The 22,348-nt window shown below is 37.5% G+C and overlaps 1 protein-coding gene across 1 annotated transcript in view; it reads left to right on the top strand.

Moving 5' to 3' along the window:
- LOC311302519 (uncharacterized protein) overlaps positions 1-22,348 on the top strand; it is a 1,110,603-nt gene that overhangs the window by 1,013,841 nt on the left and 74,414 nt on the right. Inside the window, exon 21 of the mRNA XM_084428464.1 lies at positions 7,136-7,309. Within this exon, the coding sequence (XP_084284590.1) occupies positions 7,136-7,309 (174 nt within the window). The remainder of the gene's footprint in view (positions 1-7,135; positions 7,310-22,348) is intronic.

Raw genomic sequence — 22,348 nt, 5'->3', positions numbered from 1 at the left:
CGGTAATTAAAAAAAGGTCAAACGGTGGCTTGTCTACAAAAAGTCCAAGGTTAAAGGCTAACGTTAGCTATCAAAATATTTTCGGGGAAAAAAGGCGAAAAAACATACATTAACGGCTCAAATTTTGTTACAAACCATCTTTACAAATATTAAATGGACTATATGTTGGTGTATCGATGAGCTATAAAGTAGTTTGATTAAAAAAGGAATCGAATGAGTATGATTCGCTAAATAATATTTACGATACTCACGTTTCGGCTTAAGTTCTTCATGTTTATCCGATCCAATTTGATAGGAGGCGCTGTCTCGAAAAACGAGGGGTCTGAGAATGCGGGACTCTGAGTGCGGGACTGTAGATGCAGGCTCGCGTTCGCGCTCTGCACTTTCTTTTCACTCGAGGCATCGACAACACAGCTGACACAGGTAAACACACGTGCTAGAAGAGTTTTTATTTTGTTTGTTTCTGGTCCCGCTGCGGATGACACGATGCCATCAAGCGGTATCTCTGGTCGTAATCAGTCCTTCACTGACCAATCAGCGTTCATTAGCAGAATGCTAGCGTGTTATGGGCAACAACAACTCAACCTGTAAGAAATCAAAAGGACATAAGTACTCGTTCGTTCAACTTTCGACCTAAAACCCATGTTGAACTTGCAAAATCTACAATCAGATCTGAGATTTCTCAACGGCAATCGGGTGAAAGAGACAAATTTAGCTGTCTAGCCCCATTGACTCCCATTCATTTTGCACTCATGGCGATCGCCCCCAGTGGAACTCTGGTGGTACTACAACCAAAATTCGGTACAATAGAGCTTAATAGGGAGTGGGTAGGCTCTCCGTAGACGGGCTCTGCTATTACTGTACTAGTACAAATGTCTCATTTTTTTAGCAAAAACATTAATGCGTTATTAATAACTAGCATTTTTTTGTTCTCGTATTATTTTCATCAACAGTATCGTTTGATTAAAATAATGTCCTTGTCCGTGCGGAGGCGAGTCCAGTTTATTTCTCCATGGCACATGCATTTTGTTTCTTTATATGCAGCGCAATGTTATCCAATGAGTTGTTTGCATTATTTAGGTATTTTATTTTAATTGTATTACATTTTTGGTAACACTTTACAATAAGGTCTCATTTGTTAATGCATTAACTCACATGAACTAACAGAGAGCAATAGCCTTTATTAATGTTAGTTAATAAAATATTAGTGTTCATGTTAGTTCACAGTGCATGTTAACAGATACAACTTTGGATCTTAAAAATGTCTTATAAAATGTTGAGCTTAACATTAACTAAGATTAATAAATGCTGTAGAATATTGTTCATTAATTGTTGGTTCATGTTAACTAATGCTAACAAAATGAAACCTTAGCCCATTATAAAGTGTTACTATTTTTTAATAAAGAAAGTTGGAAAAAAATGACTTCAACTTATTACAAGTAATCGATTTACTTTTTCTCAAGTGAGTTTGAACAAATCAAATTTCTATGGTCAGTTGAAACTAAAAATATTCTTTGAACCAAAGATGTTTTTTACATGATTAAATCACAAATTATCACAATCTTTTTGATTAACTCAAGCTGTAATAATAGTACTCTGGAACAAGCTGACAGGGAAAACACACATAAACACAACGGAGATCGGACAAAGACTGAAGGAAAGGGAGCATCTTATATAGCAGACAGAAACGAGATCATTAATCAGACACCGCTGGGACAAATGAACTCAATGATAGTAACCATAGAAACAAAGGAGTGGCGGGAAAAGAAAAGGAAAACAGGAACCAATCAAAACACAAACTGAAAGTCCAAACATGAACGGACACGTTATCTACAACTAGACGTGACAGTACCCCCCCTCCCGAAGACGCTTAACGTGTAATTAAACGCAGTGCGTTCGTAATCTGGGCTCGTCTGCTATTCTGTAGGCTGCATATGCTTTATTAATAAGGTGTGCACAGAATTTGATCTTTTAACATGACTGTCTTAGTACATTAAGCCACGAGACGCGTTTTTCACGTTATAAGCGGTAATGTCCTGTATTGGGGGCTGCTACTATTTGCTTCAGCTTTTCAAACGTAGAAGCATGATAAAGACATGATAAAGACATGATAGGCTACATTTTATGTGGATAAAGGCATATTTTGTACATGACTACACATGTCCTTAAAAGGCCTAGAAAATATATAGATTTAACGACATAACATCTCATTATTATGACAAAATATGTTGTTAAAATGACATAACATCTCGTTATTAAGTCATAATTGAGTGGATAAAATAATATGTATGTGTCAGCAATACACAACCGTACAAACTGCCTTGAGATCAGGCTGAACTATTAGGCCGACACTTCTGAATACACAATACAAACACAAACACATAAATATGCTGTTTAAAGCTCTTCTGTTGTGGTTCAGGATCAGGGTGGACACACTGGAGTGTAGAAGCTAAAAACTGCAGTGTAAAGGCCACAAAACACACACACACACACACACACACACACACACACACCTGAAGTGTAGCTGTACGACCACTTTCAAAAAATAAAAGCTTTGACCATTTTGTCTTATTTTTGTGTTAATGGAATTAAACTAAAACCTTTTATTTCTATTGATTTGATGTTTTGTTGGGAAAATAAATATTAGACAGATTCTTCTAAAAAAGGCTGAAATATATTTCACTTAAATATTACAGATTAAAACACGAAAGAAAACGTGCTGAGTTTCAGCTCATTGTGGCGCGCTCCAAACATCTATAAAGGAAACAGAGACATTACGTTTGTTTCCGTTATTTTACAAAATCTGAATATCTTTTGTAAATTGATGAATTATGTCTTGCTTTTATCTGTATGAGCATAAATTACGGAGTAAGAGTTTACTCTCTTGGCAGGAATAAATCCAGTGGTCGCGCCGCCGCCTCTGAATAAAATACAGTCAAACATATAAAATGTTCCACCGCTCAATCTGAATAGTCTGCAATATATCTGTTATATGGGCCCTCATGCTGTCCAAAACGAGCAATGCTTTTTTTCTGTGAAAACATCCTCCCGGTCTCTTGCCATAGCACTCCGTCAGCCATTCCTTCATTAGGCTTTCCATCATCCACCCTTTCTTGTTTACTTTCACAACGATTTCTTTCGGGAGGTTTTCTTTTGGCATAGTCATCCTCTTAAAAATCACCATTGGTGGAAGCTTTTGTCCGGACGCCGTACAGCTCAGAACACAAGTGAAATGCCTTCTCTCATGACCAGTTCAGCGTGACCGACGATTCACCTTTCTTGTTAACGGTCCTAGTGAGAGGCAGGTCAAACGTCAAAGGTACTTCATCCATATTTATGATGTCGTCTGGGCCGATGGAATTCTCGGCTATCTTTCTTTGAGTGAATTCGCGAAAGTTTCTAACTTTTTCCTCATAGTCGGGAGGGAGTTGCTGACACAGAGTCGTCCCTGATGGACAGGCCTTTTCGTCTCATAAATCTGAGACACCACGATGGCCCACCTCTAAAATCTTCAATCTACTTTTCGGTGGCAATCGTTTTGGCTTTCAGTCGGATCTGTACGGTGGAAACACCGCGGCCGTCTGCTCTGTGTGTGTTCACCCAGTCTTCAAGAACGTTTTCAAGTTCGGGCCATCTGCTTTTATGACCCCTGAAGGCTTTTGTCGTCTTTCTGCATGGACTCAGTTCTTCACGCTGCTGTCTCCACCGTCTCACCATCGATTCATTGATGCCAAGCTTACGTGCAGCAGCTCTATTTCCTTCTTCTTCAGCCAGATCGATGGCCTTTAACTTAAAAGCTGCATCATATGCATGTCTTCCTTAGTTTTCCATGATGTGTGTGTGTGTGCATGATGCGCAAAAATGACTGTTTAAAACTCTATCAAACTTGCATCTTCCTCTGCGCATTATCTCTTCCACCTGTCTAACTGTGTTTGAATGGAGATCACAGTATTTTAAAGATGAATCGTGCAGCTCTACTGTCTTATCTCTCTCTCAGCATATGAGCAGCGCGAGGGCTTTCAGTGCTTTCAGTCTCACGGCTCTTCCACACGTCCACTTGACATGGATATTACATATATCAACACTCATATGCTGCGTTCATGTCATCTCGTAAAGATTGTCACATATAACAACAATCATTATCTACAAACATAGCGATTATTATTCAATAAGAGAAAATAAAGGACTAAATACTGTGATCTCCATTCAAACACAGTTAGACAGGTGGAAGAGATAATGCGCAGAGGAAGATGCAAGTTTGATAGAGTTTTAAACAGTCATTTTTGCGCATCATGCACACACACACATCATGGAAAACTAAGGAAGACATGCATATGATGCAGCTTTTAAGTTTAAGGCCATTGATCTGGCTGAAGAAGAAGGAAATAGAGCTGCTGCACGTAGGCTTGGCATCAATGAATCGATGGTGAGACGGTGGAGACGGCAGCGTGAAGAACTAAGTAACAGCTACAATAAGACTCAAATTGCGATCAATACAATGTACAAAGACGAGACGAGCAGACCTGGAGAAACTGAAGAACAGCACCAATAAAAGACAAGTACAGAAACATCTCAACGATAGCATCTGCTCAATAACAACAGAAACAGCAGATGTTCAGGAGTACTGGCGCTCGTTCAAACACCTGCAGAAAAAGACCAACAGACGTCGAAAGACACTCTACACATTTTAACATCAGAGGTAAAACATGCAATCAAAACAGCTAAGCCAGGCAAAGTGTGCGGGCCCGACACAATCCATGTCGAATTGCTCAAACTATTAGACAGCAACAACATACGACAACTGACTGACTGGTACAATCAAATATACAACGGCAACAAAATTCCATCTGACTGGCTACAATCCATCTTTGTGGCCATACCAAAGAAAGCAACAAGCCGGAAATGCGAAGACTACAGACTGATAAGCTTGATGAGCCACGTGCTGAAAGTCTTCCTGAAGGTGATCCAACAGCGCATACGCTCCACATGCGAAAATGCATTGAAGAACACACAGTTTGGCTTCTGCAAAGGCCTAGGCACGAGAGAAGCAATCTTCTGTCTACAGATACTACTACAGCGATGCTACGAACATCAGAAAGAAGTGTACATCTGCTTCATAGATTACGAGAAAGCCTTTGACTCAGTAGACCATGACCGACTAGCAGCTCTATTAAAACAACTGGGACTAGATAAAAACGACACCAACTTCATCATTGCTCTTTATTGGAAGCAAACAGCCCAACTCCGATATGACAACGAACTGACAGACCCAACACCAATACAAAAAGGTGTACGACAAGGCTGCCCACTGTCACCGATCCTTTTCAACATCTACTCGGAGCAGATTTTTGATCGAACACTAGCAGACAAAAACATTGGTATTAAAGTCAATGGACAGTACATCAACAACATCAGATATGCCGACGACACTGCACTGCTGGCCGATTCGGAACAAGACCTACAACAAATCTTGGATGAAGTTGCCGCAGAGAGTCAAATATAGGGCTTACGAATTAACAAAAAGAAAACAAAGGTTATGAAGGTCAGCCGAACTACAAGCGAAACAACAATCAAGCTGGGCAGCGAAAAATTGGAACAAGTACACCGATTTAAATATCTTGGTGTAATCATTGACGATCAGTTGAACCATGAAGTCGAAATCAAGAGCAGAATTGACCAAGCAAGGCAAGCATTTATTAAATGGAAAACACTCCTCGCAGGCCGCAACTTGAGTACATCACTGAAACTGCGCACACTGAAATGCTACATCTGGTCAATTTTGCTGTACGGAGTAGAGACGTGGACACTGACAACAACAGCAACAAAAAGGCTCGAAGCTTTCGAAATGTGGCTGTATCGAAGAATGCTGAAAATCCCATGGACAGCCAAAACCACCAACACACAAGTTCTGCAAGACATGGGCACTGACAGGCAACTGCTGAAGACCATCATCAGCAGGAAGTGTCACTACTTAGGCCACATTGCCCGAAACGACCACAAATACCAGCTACTAAAGCAAATCCTGCAAGGAAAAATCGAAGGAAAAAAACTACCAGGACGGCCAAAAATGACATGGCTCAGTAACATCAAAACATGGCTACAATTAACAACAGCACAAACTCTACACGCCGTGCTAGACCGGGACCAATATCACCGTGAAGTCGCACACGCCGTTAGGCAGCACTAAAGAAGAAGAAAGGACTAAATTTGAAAGTTGATTAAATTAACTAAAATTATACATTTATAACTATACAAATAATGACACACTGCATACAGTACAACACCATTCTCTGATCAGATCTTTGAAATCAAGCCGTCGTGCTCAATCGTGTTTAATAGACAGCATGACCAGACCATTCAGTCTTTCCTGAGACAGTGTTCACTAAAACATTGACAGGATCATTGAATCAGTGATTTGAACTCGGTAAACTAAATCAGTTCTGTTCATGAATGAATCATCTAGACTGGTTTATTAACGGGTTTCTCCTATTCACGGCAATGAACCGACTCAAATGATTCATTCACGAATCGGACATCATTACAAATGTACATCTATGACTAGAACGACATCGTAAATGTTGATCGATTCCTCACAGAAATCGGCTCCAAGTCTTCAGAAAGCCTAAATATATTCATCACTGGACTAGTTTTATTGTCACTTGGTGATTTTCCGTTTCTGCCCTGCGTCGTTTCTGAATAACCTGCAAACACACACACACACACACACACACACTATAATGAATACCCGTTCTTTATAGCGTTCTTCCTATAAGATTATTTTACAAAGTAAATACCAAAATCATCCAGGAAATTATGGAGTTCTGCTGTACCCTTAGAATCGTCCCAATCCTCCCCTGCTAACACACACACACACACACACACACACACACACACACACACACACACACACACACACACACGTTGGGTTTACATGTTTTATGGGGACTTTCCATAGAAATAATGATTTTTATACTCTACAAACTCTATAATCAATCCCCTAATCCTAACTGATGAATTTTCACAATGTGAACTAATGAGTATTTGTATATATTTCATATTGACAGCATTATGTTATTTTTTAAGTGTCATGTTTATCTCTGGATATAGGCTTAATGTGTGTCATTGTTCTCTACAGGTTGCAGAGGTGTGGTGTGACAGATGAAGGTTGTGCTGCTCTGGCTTCAGCTCTGAGATCAAACCCCTCACACCTGAGAGATCTGATTCTGTCTGGGAATAATCTAGGAGACTCAGGAGTGAAGCTGTTCTCTGCTGTACTGGCGAATCCTCACTGTAAACTGGAGAAACTGTGGTAAGATCATACGTTACTCTCACATGAAACTGTCACTAGGGGCGTTTCCATTACAGATTTGCGAAAAACTTTTGCGTTCTTTTTTTCTTCTTCTAAATGTCGACAAAAAGCTGTTGCGAAATGCAGCGTTTCCATTAACTGATGTTATGCGACTAAAACTTCATTGTTTCCTCTCGCGATCAGTAAAATCATTCCAAAAATCATGTTAACGGACGTTGGTAGGATTATGTATATCCCAGCCACTGCACTGGCCATTATTATTAATGGAAGGAGATGTGTGTGTGTTTCCAAGCATTAATGGTGAGGAACGACCCTTATTATACTTGTGAGCGGCACATATGAGGAGTTTCTGGGTGTTTCTCCCTCAGTTCTGCTTCAAGGTCTTGATTGTGGCATTTATTTGAGGTTTAGAATCCATTATTCCTGTAATTCTTTTGCCTTATATGAGTTTAATAAAGAGCTCTGTCTCGTATTCTGTCCAAACACACTGCGTCGTCTACGTCAGGTGACTGTAAATGCGCAAAATTTTTTGCGAAATATTTCTTTTTTGAATGGCCTGAAAAACCTCCTCATGTGAGCGTAAAAACTTTATTTGATAAATGGGAGTTTTTGTGAAATTGACGCGTTTCCATTGGGCGTATTTTCAATTAGCAATTTGAAGGGTAATGGAAACGCGGCTACTGTGAATTCATAAAGTATAATCAAAATGGAATAAAATGCAGGGAAATAACTACTATTTCATTCATTACAAGCAAAGCTATTAAAACAACATGATCAAATTCATCAAATTATTTTTACGTCTGTTCATATGATGTAAGAGAATTAATATTTGTAAAGCGTTTGCTCTATTTATCAAAACGACTCCATCTACACCTGGTCACATAAATGTGTTTTTGCAAAACGGATTTAAATCCGATCTTCAGTTCCCGCGCTATATGCAGATTTAATGGAGGGCACGTCACCGAAAGCAACAGATATGAGCTGCATTTTTGAGCTGCACGAGAGGACGTGCCGGACTCGTCCGTTGCCCTGGAAGGTTTCTCTCTGGTACGCTCTGATAGGAACGACAACTCAGGCAAGAGCAAAGGGGGCGGTATTTGTGTTTACGTTAACCAAAAGTGGTGCTCGCAATTCTCCGTGAGAGAGCGGCTCTGTGACTCCGACATAGAACTGGTATGTGTAAGCCTTAGGCCTTTTTATCTTCCATGCGAATTCGGGAACATTTTAATATGTACTGTTTATATTCCACCTAGTGGGAATGCTGCAAATGCAGCTAAACTTACAGCAGACTGTGTTCATAGACAATTAAGTCGTACCCCTGAAGCACCTTGTTTCATTTTAGGGGATTTTAATCATTGTAAACTTGACGCTGTGTTGCCTGGATTTGATCAATATGTGGACTGTAATACGAGAGGCAAAAACATCTTGGACAAATGTTATGGGAATGTTAAGAATGCCTATACAGCTAAGGTTAAATTGCCATTAGGCTCCTCTGATCATAATGCTGTCCATTTAATTCCGACATATAAGTCCATGCTTAGGAGCAGTAAACCACAAACTAAAACTGTATATGTGTGGAATGATGATGGAATTGAAACGTTAAAAGGATGCTTCTCTTGCACTGACTGGAACGTCTTTCAAAGTTTGGATCTAGAGGAGGCCGTAGAGACTATGACAGATTATATACTTTTCTGTAAAGATAATGTGTTAGACCAAAAAATAATAACTATATATCCAAACAATAAATCTTATATCTCTAAGGAAATTAAGGAGTGCATAGTACAGAAAAAAACGGCTTTTAGGAGAGGAGACCTTGCAGCTATGAAAGATGTACAGAAGGAACTGAATTATAAACTAGAAAAAAAAGTTTGTTGAGACAAACTTTAAGTTGGCTTGAGAAAGCCGGACCAGAGAGTTTGAAGAAGTTAAAAGTAGTTAGAAGTTTAAAGTAGTTAGAAGTAGTTTGAAGTTTGAAGTAGTTTGAAGTTTGAAGTAGTTTGAAGTTTAAAGTAGTTTAAATTTTGATTGATAAATTAGTTAGAAAGAAAGAATAGTTAGAAAGAAAGAATAGTTAGAAAGAAAGAAAAGTTAGAAAGAAAGAAAGAAAGAAAGAAAGAGAAAGAAAGAAAAAAGAAAGATTAGTTAGAAAGAAAGAAAAAAGAAAGAAAGATTAGTTAGAAAGAAAGAAAGAAAGATTAGGTATAAAGAAAGAAAGAACGAAAGAAAGATTAGGTAGAAAGAAAGAAAAAAGAAAAGATTAGTTAGAAAGAAAGAAAGAAAGTAAGATTAGGTATAAAGAAAGAAAGAACGAAAGAAAGATTAGGTATAAAGAAAGAAAAGTTAGAAAGAAAGAAAGAAAGAAAGAAAGAAGAAAGATTAGTTAGAAAGAAAGAAAGAAAGAAAGAAAGAAAGAAAGAAAGAAAGAAAGAAAGATTAGGTATAAAGAAAGAAAGAAAGAAAGAAAGAAAGAAAGAAAGATTAGGTATAAAGAAAGAAAGAAAGATTAGGTATAAAGAAAGAAAGAAAGAAAGAAAGAAAGAAAGAAAGAAAGAAAGAAAGAAAGAAGAAAGATTAGTTAGAAAGAAAGAAAGAAAGAAAGAAAGAAAGAAAGAAAGAAAGATTAGGTATAAAGAAAGAAAGAAAGAAAGAAAGAAAGATTAGGTATAAAGAAAGAAAGAAAGATTAGGTATAAAGAAAGAAAGAAAGAAAGAAAGAAAGAAAGAAAGAAAGAAAGAAAGAAAGAAAGATTAGTTAGAAAGAAAGAAAAAAGAAAGAAAGATTAGTTAGAAAGAAAGAAAGATTAGGTATAAAGAAAGAAAGAAAGAAAGAAAAAAAGAAAGATTAGTTAGAAAGAAAGAAAAAAGAAAGAAAGATTAGTTAGAAAGAAAGAAAGAAAGATTAGGTATAAAGAAAGAAAGAACGAAAGAAAGATTAGGTAGAAAGAAAGAAAAAAGAAAAGATTAGTTAGAAAGAAAGAAAGATCAGGTATAAAGAAAGATTAGGTAGAAAGAAAGATTAGGTAGAAAGAAAGAAAAGTTAGAAAGAAAGAAAGAAAGAAAAAAAGAAAGAAAGAAAGAAAGAAGAAAGATTAGTTAGAAAGAAAGAAAGAAAGAAAGAAAGATTAGGTATAAAGAAAGAAAGAAAGAAAGAAAGAAAGAAAGAAAGAAAGAAAGATTAGGTATAAAGAAAGAAAGAAAGATTAGGTATAAAGAAAGAAAGAAAGAAAGAAAGAAAGATTAGGTATAAAGAAAGAAAGAAAGAAAGAAAGAAAGAAAGAAAGAAATATAAGGTATAAAGAAAGAAAGAAAAAGATTAGGTATAAAGAAAGAAAGAAAGAAAGAAAGAAAGAAAGAAAGAAAGAAAGATTAGGTAGAAAGAAAGAATGAAAGAAAAAAGAAAGAAAGATTAGCTAGAAAGAAAGAATGAAAGAAAAAAGAAAGAAAGATTAGCTAGAAAGAAAAAAAGAAAGAAAGATTAGCAAGAAAGAAAGATTGTAAGAAAGAAAGAAAGATTAGGTAGAAAGAAAGAATGAAAGAAAAAAGAAAGAAAGATTAGCTAGAAAGAAAGAAAGAAAGAAAGAAAGAAAGAAAGAAAGAAAGAAAGATTAGGTATAAAGAAAGAAAGAACGAAAGAAAGATTAGGTAGAAAGAAAGAAAAGTTAGAAAGAAAGAAAGAAAGAAAGAAAGAAAGAAAGAAAGAAAGAAAGAAAGAAAGAAAGATTAGGTATAAAGAAAGAAAGAAAGAACGAAAGAAAGATTAGGTAGAAAGAAAGAAAAGTTAGATAAGTCAGATAGATAGATAGATAGATAGATAGATAGATAGATAGATAGATAGATAAGTTCAAAAGATAGATAGATAGATAGATAGATAGATAGATACGTTCAAAAGATAGATAGATAGATAGATAGATAGATAGATTGATAGATAGATAGATAGATAGATAGATAGATAGATAGATAGATAGATAGATAAGTTCAAAAGATAGATAGATAGATAGATAATAGATAGATAGATAGATAGATAGATAGATAGATAGATAGATAGATAGATAGATAGATAGAAAGAAAAGGTTTAAAGAGATAGAAAGAAAGAAAGAAAATGTTTAAAGAAAGAAAGAAAGAAAGAAAGAAAGAAAGAAAGATTAATTAGTAAGAAAGAAGGAGAAAGAAAGAGAGAAAGAAAGAAAGAGAGAAAGAAAGAAAAAGAAAGATTGATTAGTTGAAAGAAAGAAAGAAAGAAAGAAATAAAGAAAGATAGATGATTTACTGATTCAAGCATGATTTACCATAGTTTACCATGATTTACCATAGTTTACCATGATTTACCATGATTTACCATAGTTTACCATAATTTACTATAGTATACCATGATTTACCATGTTCAAGTATGATTTACTGATTCTAGCATGATTTGTCATAGATTACCATCATTTTCCATAGTTTACCATGATTTACTATAGTATACCACGATTTACCATGTTCAAGTATAATTTACTGATTCTAGCATGATTTACCATAGTTTACCATGATTTACCACGATTTACCATAGTTTACCATGATTTACTATAGTATACCATGATTTACCATGTTCAAGTATGATTTACTATGATTCTAGCATGATTTACCATATTTTACCACGATTTACCATAGTTTACCATGATTTACCATAGTTTACCATGCTAGCATGATTATCATGTTGCTAGCATGATGCTAGAATTTTTTTACCATGTTGCTAGCATGGTTTACCGTGATTTACCATAGTTTACCATGATTTACCACGATTTACCATAGTTTACCATGATTTACTATAGTATACCATGATTTACCATGTTCAAGTATGATTTACTGATTCTAGCATAGAAAGAAATAGAAAGAAATAGAAAGAAAGAAAGAAAGAAAGAAAGAAAGAAAGATTAGGTATAAAGAAAGAAAGAACGAAAGAAAGATTAGGTATAAAGAAAGAAAGAACGAAAGAAAGATTAGGTAGAAAGAAAGAAAAGTTAGAAAGAAAGAAAGAAAGAAAGAAAGAAAGAAAGAAAGAAAGAAAGAAAGAAAGAAAGAAAGAAAGATTAGGTAGAAAGAAAGAAAAGTTAGATAGATAGATAGATAGATAGATAGATAGATAGATAGATAGATAGATAGATAAGTTCAAAAGATAGATAGATAGATAGATAGATAGATAGATAGATAGATAGATAAGTTCAAAAGATAGATAATAGATAGATAGATAGATAGATAGATAGATAGATAGATAGATAGATAGATAGATCTATGTATGATTTATTGATTCTAGCATGATTTACCATAGTTTACCATGATTTACCACGATTTACTATAGTATACCACGATTTGCCATGTTCAAGTATAATTTACTGATTCTAGCATGATTTACCATAGTTTACCATGATTTACCACGATTTACAATAGTTTACCATGATTTACTATAGTATACCATGATTTACCATGTTCAAGTATGATTTATTGATTCTAGCATGATTTACCATAGTTTACCATGATTTACCACGATTTACTATAGTATACCATGATTTACTATAGTATACCACGATTTGCCATGTTCAAGTATAATTTACTGATTCTAGCATGATTTACCACAGTTTAGCATGATTTACCATAGTTTACCATGATTTACCATGATTTACCATAGTTTACCATTATTTACTATAGTATACCATGATTTACCATGTTCAAGTATGATTTACTATGATTCTAGCATGATTTACCATAGTTTACCACGATTTACCATAGTTTACCATGATTTACCATAGTTTACCATGCTAGCATGATTATCATGTTGCTAGCATGATGCTAGAATTTTTTTACCATGTTGCTAGCATGGTTTACCATGATTTACCATAGTTTACCATGATTTACTATAGTATACCATGATTTACCACAATTTACCATAGTTTACCATGATTTACTATAGTATACCATAATTTACCATGTTCAAGTATGATTTACTGATTCTAGCATGATTTAGCATAGTTTACCATGATTTACCATAGTTTACCATGATTTACCACGATTTACCATAGTTTACCATGATTTACTATAGTATACCATGATTTACCATGTTCAAGTATGATTTACTGATTCTAGCATGATTTATCATAGATTACCATGATTTACCATAGTTTACCATCATTTACCACGATTTACCATAGTTTACCATGATTTACTATAGTATACCATGATTTACCATGTTCAAGTATGATTTACTGATTCTAGCATGATTTATCATAGTTTACCATGATTTACCATAGTTTACCATGATTTACCACGATTTACCATAGTTTACCATGATTTACTATAGTATACCATGATTTACCATGTTCAAGTATGATTTACTGATTCTAGCATGATTTATCATAGATTACCATGATTTACCATAGTTTACCATCATTTACCACGATTTACCATAGTTTACCATGATTTACTATATAGTATACCACGATTTACCATGTTCAAGTATGATTTACTGATTCTAGCATGATTTACCATAGTTTAGCATGATTTAGCATAGTTTACCATGATTTACCACGATTTACCATAGTTTACCATGATTTACTATAGTATACCATGATTTACCATGTTCAAGTATGATTTACTGATTCTAACATGATTTATCATAGTTTACCATGATTTACCATAGTTTACCATGATTTACCACGATTTACCATAGTTTACTATGATTTACTATAGTATACCATGATTTACCATGTTCAAGTATGATTTACTGATTGTAGCATAGATAGATAGATAAGGTTTGTAGATAGATAGATAGATAGATAGATAGATAGATAGATAGATAGATAGATAAGGTTTGAAGATAGATAGATAGATAGATAGATAATGTTTGAAGATAGATAGATAGATAGATAGATAGATAGATAGATAGATAGATAGATAGATAGATAGATAGATAGATAGATAGATAGATAGATAGATTGGTTAAAAAGATAGATAGATAGATAGATAGATAGATAGATAGATAGATAGATAGATAGATATAGTTAAAAAGATAGATAGATAGATAGATAGATAGATAGATAGATAGATAGATAGATAGATAAGTTAAAAAGATAGATAGATAGATTAGTTAAAAAGATAGATAGATAGATAGATAGATAGATAGATAGATAAGTTAAAAAGATAGATAGATAGATAGATAGATAGATAGATAGATAGATAGATAGATAGATAGATAGATAGATAGATAGATTAGTTAAATAAATAGATAGATAGATAGATAGATAGATAGATAGATAGATAGATAGATAGATAGATAGATAAGTTAAAAAGATAGATAGATAGATAGATAGATAGATAGATAAGTTAAAAAGATAGATAGATAGATAGATAGATAGATAGATAGATAGATAGATAAGGTTTGAAAATAGATAGATAGATAGATAGATAGATAGATAGATAGATAGATAGATAGATAGATAGATAGATAGATAAGTTAGTTAGAAAGATAGATAGATTAGTAAGGAAGATAGATAAGTTAGTTAGAAAGATAGATAGATTAGAAAGAAAGATAGATAAGTTAGTTAAAAAGATAGATAGATTAGTAAGAAAGAAAGAAAGATAGATTAGTTAGTTAGAAAGAAAGATAGATTAGTTAGAAAGAAAGATAGATAGATAAGTTAGTTAGAAAGATAGATAGATTAGTAAGAAAGAAAGATAGATAAGTTAGTTAGAAAGATAGATAGAAAGATAAGTTAGTTAGAAAGATAAGTTAGATAGATAGATAGATAGATAGATAGATAGATAGATAGATAGATAGATAGATAGATAGATAGATAGATAGATAGATAGAAGTTTATTAGGTCATTGAATGGTAGTTTAATTGAGTCTAGGGCTTCAGGGAGTTTAGATTTGAGTTTTTGGCTTGTACACTAATGGGCCACCGTAGTCTTGGCTCAATTTGAGCAGTCTGCCATGTAAGTCTATGGGATTTTTATGGTTTTTAATATTAATTTTTAAGAAAACTGAAAGTCAAATCAGTCTGAAAAGATATAGCACACCAAGTCAGAACAGTCTGAAAGTCTGACCCGAGTTTGGAGTTTGTAGAGTTAAAGCTCTAGGAGGAGTTAGAGTTGATAAATTTTGGGTCAGAAGAATAAGAAGAAGAAGAAGAACTAGATGCGAAAGTTCGTCGAGACAAACTTTAAGTTGGCTTGAGAAAGTTTGGACCGGAACGTTTTTTGCTAGGCAGTTGTTAGGATGTTATGGGTGGTCGCTATGGTGTTGCTAGGCGGTTGCTACGGTATTCTGGGTGGTTGCTAGGCGGTTGCTAGGGTATTTTGGGTGGTTGCTAGGGTGTTTTGGGTGGTTGCTAGGGTGTTTTGGGTGGTTGCTAGGCGGTTGCCAGGGTCTTTTGTGTGGTTGCTAGGCGGTTGCTAGGGTGTTCTGGGTGGTTGCTAGGATATTTTGGGTGGTTGCTAGGGTCTTTTGGGTGGTTGCTAGGGTATTTTGGGTGGTTGCTAGGCGGTTGCTAGGGTGTTTTGGGTGGTTGCTAGGCGGTTTTGGGTGGTTGCTAGGCGGTTGCTAGGGTATTTTGGGTGGTTGCTAGGGTGTTCTGGGTGGTTGCTAGGCAGTTGCTAGGGTGTTATGGGTGGTTGCTATGGTGTTGCTAGGCGTTGCTAAGGTATTCTGGGTGGTTGCTAGGTGGTGGCCAGGGTGTTCTGGGTGGTTGCTAGGCTGTTTTGGGTGGTTGCTAGGGTATTCTGGGTGGTTGCTAGGGTCTTTTGGGTGGTTGCTAGGGTCTTTTGGGTGGTTGCTAGGCGGTTGCTAGGGTCTTTTGGGTGGTTGCTAGGGTCTTTTGGGTGGTTGCTAGGCGGTTGCTAGGGTCTTTTGGGTGGTTGCTAGGGTCTTTTGGGTGGTTGCTACGGTGTTCTGGGTGGTTGCTAGGGTCTTTTGGGTGGTTGCTAGGCGGTTGCTAGGGTGTTCTGGGGGGTTGCTATGGTATTCAGGGCGGTTGATATGGTGTTACTAGGTGGTTGGTAGTTATCACAGATGGTTACTATGGAGTTTTTATAGAGTTCTTAGCATGATCTTGGCATGATTTAACACTTAACTAATCGCTATTAGCATGTAGCTATTCACTGCTAGCATATGTAGCATGTTGGAAGTGCTGTTTGCTAGCATGAGTCAAAAGAGCCAAACCTCATCTCTATACGATGTTCTGATACAGAGATATAGGTCTTGCAAAACGGTTGCTAGGGTACTCAAGTTTGGTTGCTATGGAGTTGCTTGGGAGCTGGGAGCTTTAAACTTAAGAAGTTTAAATTGGTTTGAAGTTTAAAGTAGTTTAAAGTAGTTTGAAGTTTATGATAGATATATAAATAAGTTAGATAGATACAAACAAACACACACACACACACACACACACACACACACACACACACAGACTACCTCGCTCACACACTCACTCAGACACACACACACACACACACACACACTCAGAGTTTATGAGTTTAGAGTTTATAAGTGTACAAGTTTTTGAGTTTAGAGTTTATAAGTTTAAATGAGTTTAGAGTTCAGAATTTATTAATTTATGAGTTTAAGAGTTCATAAGTCTATGAATTCATGAGTTTATTAGTTAATTAGTTATTAAATTTAAGTTAATTAGTTTATAAGTGTATGAGATTAGAGTTTATTAGTTTAAATGAGTTTCATTGGCTAATATATATAGAATGGCAGTTTGAATTAGTTTTCAAGGGATTTAGATTTAAATTTTTGTCGGTTGGTGAGTTTGAATTTTTTTAGAATGCCCAATGTTAAGTCAATGGGAGTTTTTCCGAGTTTTGATCGTCATTTTTAGGAAAACCGTAAGTCCGATCAGTCTGAAAAGATAGAGCACACCGAGTCAGATCTGTTTGAGTGTCTGAGCCGATTTTGGAGTATGTAGAGTTAAAGCTCTAGGAGGAGTTTGAGTCAGATTTTTTAGTAAGAAGAATAATAATAATAATAATAATAATAATAATAAGTTTAAATAGGATTTCAATATGTTGGCTCTCTCAAGCCAACTTAATAATAATAATAATAATAAGTTTAAATAGGATTTCAATATGTTGGCTCTCTCAAGCCAACTTAATAACTAGATGCGAAAGTTCGTCGAGACAAACTTTAAGTTGGCTTGAGAAAGTTTGGACCAGAACGTTTTTTTGCTAGGCGGTTGCTAGGATGTTATGGGTGGTCGCTATGGTGTTGCTAGGCGGTTGCTAGGGTCTTTTGGGTGGTTGCTAGGGGGTTGCTAGGGTATTCTGGGTGGTTGCTAGGGTGTTTTGGGTGGTTGCTAGGCGGTTGCTAGGGTGTTTTGGGTGGTTGCTAGGCGGTTGCTAGGGTTTTTGGGTGGTTGCTAGGGTATTCTGGGTGGTTGCTACTGTGTTTTGGGTGGTTGCTACGGTGTTTTGGGTGGTTGCTAGGGTGTTTTGGGTGTTTTGGGTAGTTGCTAGGGTGTTTTGGGTGGTTGCTAGGGTGTTTTGGGTGGTTGCTAGGCGGTTGCTAGGATATTTTGGGTGGTTGCTAGGGTCTTTTGGGTGGTTGCTAGGCGGTTGCTAGGGTCTTTTGGGTGGTTGCTAGGCGGTTGCTAGGGTCTTTTGGGTGGTTGCTAGGGTCTTTTGGGTGGTTGCTAGGCGGTTGCTAGGATATTTTGGGTGGTTGCTAGGGTCTTTTGGGTGGTTGCTAGGCAGTTGCTAGGGTGTTTTGGGTGGTTGCTAGGCGGTTGCTAGGGTCTTTTGGGCGGTTGCTAGGGTCTTTTGGGTGGTTGCTAGGATATTCTGGGTAGTTGCTAGGCGGTTGCTAGGATATTTCTGATGGTTGCTAGGGGCTTTTGGGTGGTTGCTAGGCAGTTGCTAGGGTATTTTTGGTGGTTGCTAGGGGCTTTTGGGTGGTTGCTAGGCAGTTGCTAGGGTATTTTGGGTGGTTGCTAGGGTGTTCTGGGTGGTTGCTAGGCAGTTGCTAGGGTGTTCTGGGTGGTTGCTATGGTGTTGCTAGGCGGTTGCTAAGGTATTCTGGGTGGTTGCTAGGGTGTTCTGGGTGGTTGCTAGGATGGTCTGGGTGGTTGCTAGGCGGTTGCTAGGATATTTTGGGTGGTTGCTAGGGTCTTTTTGGGTGGTTGCTAGGCGGTTGCTAGGGTATTTTAGGTGGTTGCTAGGGTGTTCTGGGTGGTTGCTAGGTGGTTGCTAGGGTGTCCTGGGTGGTTGCTATGGAGATTTTAGGCCATTACTTATTGGCTGCTCGATAATATAAATCCTCTGAGGGAGAGAGAGAGGGAGAGAAACGCAGGGGTGTCAGGCCCTTTGTGTCTGTGTGTGTGAAAACGTCGGTTTGGATTTGAATTTTTTTAGAATGCCCAATGTTAAGTCAATGGGAGTTTTTCCGAGTTTTGATCGTCATTTTTAGGAAAACCGTAAGTCCGATCAGTCTGAAAAGATAGAGCACACCGAGTCAGATCTGTTTGAGTGTCTGAGCCGATTTTGGAGTATGTAGAGTTAAAGCTCTAGGAGGAGTTTGAGTCAGATTTTTTAGTAAGAATAATAATAATAATAATAATAATAAGTTTAAATAGGATTTCAATATGTTGGCTCTCTCAAGCCAACTTAATAATAATAATAATAAGTTTAAATAGGATTTCAATATGTTGGCTCTCTCAAGCCAACTTAACTAGATGCGAAAGTTCGTCGAGACAAACTTTAAGTTGGCTTGAGAAAGTTTGGACCGGAACGATTTTTCTAGGCGGTTGTTAGGATGTTATGGGTGGTTGCTATGGTGTTGCTAGGCGGTTGCTAAGGTATTCTGGGTGGTTGCTAGGCGGTTGCTAGGGTATTTTGGGTGGTTGCTAGGGTATTTTGGGTGGTTGCTAGGCGGTTGCTAGGGTGTTCTGGATGGTTGCTAGGATATTTTTGGTGGTTGCTAGGGTCTTTTGGGTGGTTGCTAGGGTCTTTTGGGTGGTTGCTAGGGTGTTCTGGGTGGTTGCTAGGGTGTTATGGGTGGTTGCTATGGTGTTGCTAGGCGGTTGCTAAGGTATTTTGGGTGGTAGCTAGGGTGTTCTGGGTGGTTGCTAGGCAGTTGCTAGGGTGTTATGGGTGGTTGCTATGGTGTTGCTAGGCGTTGCTAAGGTATTCTGGGTGGTTGCTAGGTGGTGGCTAGGGTGTTCTGGGTGGTTGCTAGGCAGTTGCTAGGGTGTTATGGGTGGTTGCTATGGTGTTGCTAGGCGTTGCTAAGGTATTCTGGGTGGTTGCTAGGTGGTGGCTAGGGTGTTCTGGGTGGTTGCTAGGCTGTTTTAGGTGGTTGCTAGGGTATTCTGGATGGTTGCTATGGTCTTTTGGGTGGTTGCTAGGCGGTTGCTAGGGTGTTTTGGGTGGTTACTAGGCGGTTGCTAGGGTCTTTTGGGTGGTTGCTAGGGTCTTTTGGGTGGTTGCTAGGGTATTTTGGGTGGTTGCTAGGATATTTTTGGTGGTTGCTAGGGTCTTTTGGGAGGTTGCTAGGCGGTTGCTAGGGTGTTTTGGGTGGTTGCTAGGATATTTTGGGTGGTTGCTAGGTGGTTGCTAGGGTCTTTTGGGTGGTTGCTAGGGTGTTCTGGGTGGTTGCTAGGTGGTTGCTAGGGTGTCCTGGGTGGTTGCTATGGAGATTTTAGGCCATTACTTATTGGCTGCTCGATAATATAAATCCTCTGAGGGAGAGAGAGAGGGAGAGAAACGCAGGGGTGTCAGGCCCTTTGTGTCTGTGTGTGTGAAAACGTCGGTTTGGATTTGAATTTTTTTAGAATGCCCAATGTTAAGTCAATGGGAGTTTTTCCGAGTTTTGATCGTCATTTTTAGGAAAACCGTAAGTCCGATCAGTCTGAAAAGATAGAGCACACCGAGTCAGATCTGTTTGAGTGTCTGAGCCGATTTTGGAGTATGTAGAGTTAAAGCTCTAGGAGGAGTTTGAGTCAGATTTTTTAGTAAGAATAATAATAATAATAATAATAATAAGTTTAAATAGGATTTCAATATGTTGGCTCTCTCAAGCCAACTTAATAATAATAATAATAAGTTTAAATAGGATTTCAATATGTTGGCTCTCTCAAGCCAACTTAACTAGATGCGAAAGTTCGTCGAGACAAACTTTAAGTTGGCTTGAGAAAGTTTGGACCGGAACGATTTTTCTAGGCGGTTGTTAGGATGTTATGGGTGGTTGCTATGGTGTTGCTAGGCGGTTGCTAAGGTATTCTGGGTGGTTGCTAGGCGGTTGCTAGGGTATTTTGGGTGGTTGCTAGGGTATTTTGGGTGGTTGCTAGGCGGTTGCTAGGGTGTTCTGGATGGTTGCTAGGATATTTTTGGTGGTTGCTAGGGTCTTTTGGGTGGTTGCTAGGGTCTTTTGGGTGGTTGCTAGGGTGTTCTGGGTGGTTGCTAGGGTGTTATGGGTGGTTGCTATGGTGTTGCTAGGCGGTTGCTAAGGTATTTTGGGTGGTAGCTAGGGTGTTCTGGGTGGTTGCTAGGCAGTTGCTAGGGTGTTATGGGTGGTTGCTATGGTGTTGCTAGGCGTTGCTAAGGTATTCTGGGTGGTTGCTAGGTGGTGGCTAGGGTGTTCTGGGTGGTTGCTAGGCAGTTGCTAGGGTGTTATGGGTGGTTGCTATGGTGTTGCTAGGCGTTGCTAAGGTATTCTGGGTGGTTGCTAGGTGGTGGCTAGGGTGTTCTGGGTGGTTGCTAGGCTGTTTTAGGTGGTTGCTAGGGTATTCTGGATGGTTGCTATGGTCTTTTGGGTGGTTGCTAGGCGGTTGCTAGGGTGTTTTGGGTGGTTACTAGGCGGTTGCTAGGGTCTTTTGGGTGGTTGCTAGGGTCTTTTGGGTGGTTGCTAGGGTATTTTGGGTGGTTGCTAGGATATTTTTGGTGGTTGCTAGGGTCTTTTGGGAGGTTGCTAGGCGGTTGCTAGGGTGTTTTGGGTGGTTGCTAGGATATTTTGGGTGGTTGCTAGGTGGTTGCTAGGGTCTTTTGGGTGGTTGCTAGGCGGTTGCTAGGGTGTTTTGGGTGGTTGCTAGGATATTTTGGGTGGTTGCTAGGGTCTTTTGGGTGGTTGCTAGGGTATTTTGGATAGTTGCTAGGGTGTTCTGGGTGGTTGCTAGGCGGTTGCTAGGGTCTTTTGGGTGGTTGCTATGGTATTCAGGGTGGTTGATATGGTGTTACTAGGTGGTTGGTAGTTGTCACAGATGGTTACTATGGAGTTTTTATAGAGTTCTTAGCATGATCTTGGCATGATTTAACACTTAACTAATCGCTATTAGCATGTAGCTATTCACTGCTAGCATGTGTAGCATGTTGGAAGTGCTGTTTGCTAGCATGAGTCAAAAGAGCCAAACCTCATCTCTATACGATGTTCTGATACAGAGATATAGGTCTTACAAAACGGTTGCTAGGGTACTCGAGTTTGGTTGCTATGGAGTTGCTTGGGAGCTGGAAGCTTTAAACTTAAGAAGTTTAAAGTGGTTTGAAGTTTAAAGTAGTTTGAAGTAGTTTGAAGTTTATGATAGATATATAAATAAGTTAGATAGATACACACACACACACACACACACACACACACACACACTCAGACTACCTCGCTCACACACTCACTCAGACACACACACACACACACACACACACACACACACACACTCAGAGTTTATGAGTTTAGAGTTTATAAGTGTACGAGTTTTTGAGTTTACTGTTTATAAGTTTAAATGAGTTTAGAGTTCAGAGTTTATTAATTTATGAGTTTAAGAGTTCATAAGTCTATGAATTCATGAGTTTATTAGTTAATTAGTTATTAAATTTAAGTTAATTAGTTTATAAATGTATGAGATTAGAGTTTATTAGTTTAAATGAGTTTCATTGGCTAATATATATAGAACGGCAGTTTGGTTTAGTCTTCAAGGTGTTTAGATTTGAATTTTTGTCGGTTTGAATTTTTTAGAACTCCCCAATGTAAGTCAATGGGAGTTTTTGAATGAGTTTTTTCGAGTTTTGATCGTCATTTGTAGGAAAAC

This window comes from Rutilus rutilus, assembly GCF_951802725.1.
Source record: "Rutilus rutilus genome assembly, chromosome: 13".
In the NCBI taxonomy this organism is placed as follows: domain Eukaryota; kingdom Metazoa; phylum Chordata; class Actinopteri; order Cypriniformes; family Leuciscidae; genus Rutilus; species Rutilus rutilus.
This window is presented reverse-complemented; position numbering and strand designations above follow the sequence as displayed.